The following is a 3,589-nucleotide window of genomic DNA, read 5'->3' as shown; positions in this document are numbered from 1 at the left end:
AGTATAGTCATCGACTATAGTGAGAAAAAAACGTTTTCCAAAATGAGTTGGGGTTTTATGAGGACCCCAAATATCACAATGCAATAAATTGAACGGAGAATGAGATTTTATTGTGCTTAAAGGAAAGGGTAGCCTTGTCTGTTTGGCTTTGGGATAAACACTACAATTATTATGAATGGAAATAAGATTTTTATTGATAGGTAGTAATGAAGATGCAAGTTGTAGACTCGCCGGAGAAGGATGTCTGAGGCGCTTGTGCCATAAATCAGGGTCGGTCGAAATTTGAGATGCGTGACTTGGTTTGGAAGAGGGGACATGTAGTATAAGCCTACGTATTTTTTACCCGAGCCAATCATCCTCCCTGTGGCCAAGTCCTGCAAGATGCAACCATGTAGATGAGATGGCCGCAGTGGAGCCTGTGGGCAGATTAACATTTGAAATAAATGATGATGAAGTGTGTGTGAAAAATTGTGAATCAAATGCAATGTGATCGGTTGTTCCGCTATCCAAAATCCATGGTTTTGTAAAAGCAGAATTAATAGACGAGTTATGAGCAAATAGACCTACAACATTTATAAACGCTTCACTTTTACCATTATTGTTGAGCAAGTAAATAGCCTTTGCCAATTGATGAATTTGCCCGGTAGTGAACCCTTGTATATCGGACACATTGCTGTCATGTGGTAATGAAGAGGAATTTACCATGTTTGTTGCTGATGAATAAGAGCTTTTGGGGTTATTTTTGATTCGCTGTTGCTGACCATGGCGCCCATTGGAGTTCCACGTCCCATTTTTTATGCGACACCTATCTTCCGTGTGTCCTCTTTTATCACAGTATGTGCAATGAAATTTCAAAGTACGACATTCATCTATGGTATGACCTGGTTTGTTACAGTGTTCACAGGTCTTACCTTTTGATTGCTTCCAATTGGCAGATCGACCCGGTACTGATGCCGCGATTGAAAAATTCTCGCCAGGATCCGAATTCATCTGTTGTTGTGTCTCTTCTTGCACAATCAGAGTGTATGCTTGTCGGACATTTGGTAGAGGATTCATTATGAGAATATTGGACCTGATTGTTTTGAGCGAATCATTCAACCCCATGTGGAATTGCATCAGTTTATCTTCTTCCTTCTCAATCTGGTGCTCCTTTGTCTGATTACAAACTATGGGTGAACGATATAACTCGAGTTCATCCCACAGCGCTTTGAGTTTGATGTAGTATGAAACCACTGTCATCGTACCTTGGGACATGGTTGCTATTGCCTTCTGAATTTGAAAAATGGCTGGCGCATTCTTCTATCCGAATTGGTCGCGGAGATCTTCCCAAACTTGGCGGGCGGTCTTCGCGTGAATTACCCCTGCGGCTATCTCTGCCTCGATGGAGTGACTTAACCATGAAAGAATCATGAAATTACATTGATTCCACAATTCGAATTGGGATGGGGTCTTTTTCTTGTGACGACATTTCTATGGTACCGTCAACAAATCCCAGTTTCTTCTTCACCTGAGTGCATGTACCATTGTTGTCTTCCAGGATTGATAATTGGCGCCGTTCAATTTGGTCGACACCAACATGTGTCCTGGTTGGTCTGAATGATAAACATAGTAGGGATTGGTTGGTTCAATTTGGTCGACACCAACATGTGTCCTGGTGCCTCCTTTGTCAAACATGATCTTTTATTTAGGGGATAAAAATGGAGAGGCTGTCAGAGTATCAAGATCGGTGCTCCAATACCATATAAGAAAATGATATGTAAGAAAAAGATATATTTCTTATTCTCTTGTGTGTATTTACATCACTCAATGTATAACAAATATATACAAGTGTATGGAGATTTTCCCTCTCCAAATTACAACCTAAGTAGGGATCCACTAAACATGGATTCTATAATTATTAAATTAATTACATATAATTGTGTACAATATCGCATAATATCGCACAATATCATACAATAATTGCATACAATAATTGTATATAATTTGATAATTATTATTTTCTTAATAAAAGTTGAAAACATTTGAGTAAAACATAAGAAATGTCTTCTTGTCTACAGGTTAGATCCATGATTATTCTTTAACTAAATGACATTGTATTTTCTAAAAATATTCCAGGGTGATGAGGGTGTTGATAAAAAAGAAGGGTTGGAAGTGAAGTCCAGGGACATTGGATCAAGCCTCTCGACTCCATCAAAAAGGAAAAGCAAGAAAAAGTCAGAAGTACCAAGTGCTCAAACATCATCGTCGTCCGAGACTAATGTTCATCTTGGGAGTAGCTCTTGTGTCCATTGTCTTTGGCATAATTCTTGGGAAGCGTTACTAGTATCAGCAGCGTATGCCTTTTGCTTTTGTTTTTCATGGTGATTTCCCCTCTTTTTTTCTCCTTTCCGTTGATCAAGATTAACTATCAGATTCAAAGCTTTCTTTGCATGCTTTCAAGCTCAAGCTTCTGGTTTGCTCAGGAACTTGTTTTCATTCCTATTCTTAAATTTATGTAAAAGAAATGGGAGTTGGTTAATGTTTTATTTCATTTATAGTTTGAATTTTTAATAATTTTAGTTGGAGTTGTTTTTGCTATGGAGCACATTTTTCTTCTTTCTTCTTACTATGTATCATATATCTGGAAAAATATTTTTTTTATTAGGGTGCAGTATTTGCATTAAATTAGGGTCGACTGTGCCCTATTATATTTTGTATTTATTTACAATACCTTTTTTAAGTATTAATTAAATGGATTTTATTATTATGTATTGATACCGCTCAATCATGAATATATGCAAAGAATATTATTTACCTTTGTAGTAATTAATTAAAAAAAATCATAGTTAGTGTAAATTACTAGTATACATTAAAAATATATACATAGATATATTGAATAGTTAAAAACTAGACATAATTTAAAATTTTACACTTATTTTTTTTAAATTATTCATACTAAGCATAAAAACTAGTTCTTACATTTTGAAATGCTATATGCAACTCCATTAAAGATCTAAGTTCACTATTCTTTTTGAATGAGTTTATAAGTCTCTTTTACACAAACCACATTGTCCAAACCTATTTTACTACACAGAACACGCCAATTTACTGTTTTCACTCCCCTCAAATAACAACATTATTATCATCATCCATTCTAATATCAAATGAACCTTCATTCATTACCTTAATTATATGATTAATTAAATTACAACTTAAACCTAATTTAAGTTCAATTATTACTTTTTAATTTATTTCAAAACACTTATATTAATACATATAAGTCCTTATTATTATTTTACAAATAACATTAAAAAAAGTAATAACTGTTTTCTCGTAATATGTCTTATTGTATACAATTAATTCACTTTTGTACAGAAAAATTAATTCAATTTTAAAAATTAGGAATGTGAGAGACATGTTAACAGATATTGAATACCATCAGGTTGAATTCGAATTGAAAATCTTTTAAATCCAAAATAACACATGTACAACTCTAAATAAATTTACTAATTAATGAAATATTTTTATTGGTAGGAATTAAACTCATACCAGAAAATTTGAAACAATTAGTACACCTAATTATTAAACTAAACATAATTAATATAAATTT

The 3,589-nt window shown here is 33.8% G+C and overlaps 1 protein-coding gene across 1 annotated transcript; it reads right to left on the bottom strand.

The window, feature by feature from the left end:
- Positions 1–339: 339 nt before the first annotated feature.
- Positions 340–1,239, bottom strand: LOC137824694 (uncharacterized). The gene has a single exon (XM_068630362.1). It carries the CDS (start codon positions 1,237–1,239, stop codon positions 340–342), a length of 900 nt encoding a protein of 299 aa, XP_068486463.1.
- Positions 1,240–3,589: the final 2,350 nt, after the last annotated feature.

The sequence above is a fragment of the Phaseolus vulgaris genome, chromosome 8 (genome assembly GCF_000499845.2).
Source record: "Phaseolus vulgaris cultivar G19833 chromosome 8, P. vulgaris v2.0, whole genome shotgun sequence".
In the NCBI taxonomy this organism is placed as follows: Eukaryota; Viridiplantae; Streptophyta; class Magnoliopsida; order Fabales; family Fabaceae; genus Phaseolus; species Phaseolus vulgaris.
The sequence above is the reverse complement of the archived record's forward strand: the minus strand, read 5'-3'. Positions and strand labels throughout refer to the sequence as shown.

Bases quoted from the DNA above. Each gene is read 5' to 3' on its own strand.
- LOC137824694 (XM_068630362.1), bottom strand. From the start codon at position 1,239: ATGACAGTGGTTTCATACTACATCAAACTCAAAGCGCTGTGGGATGAA.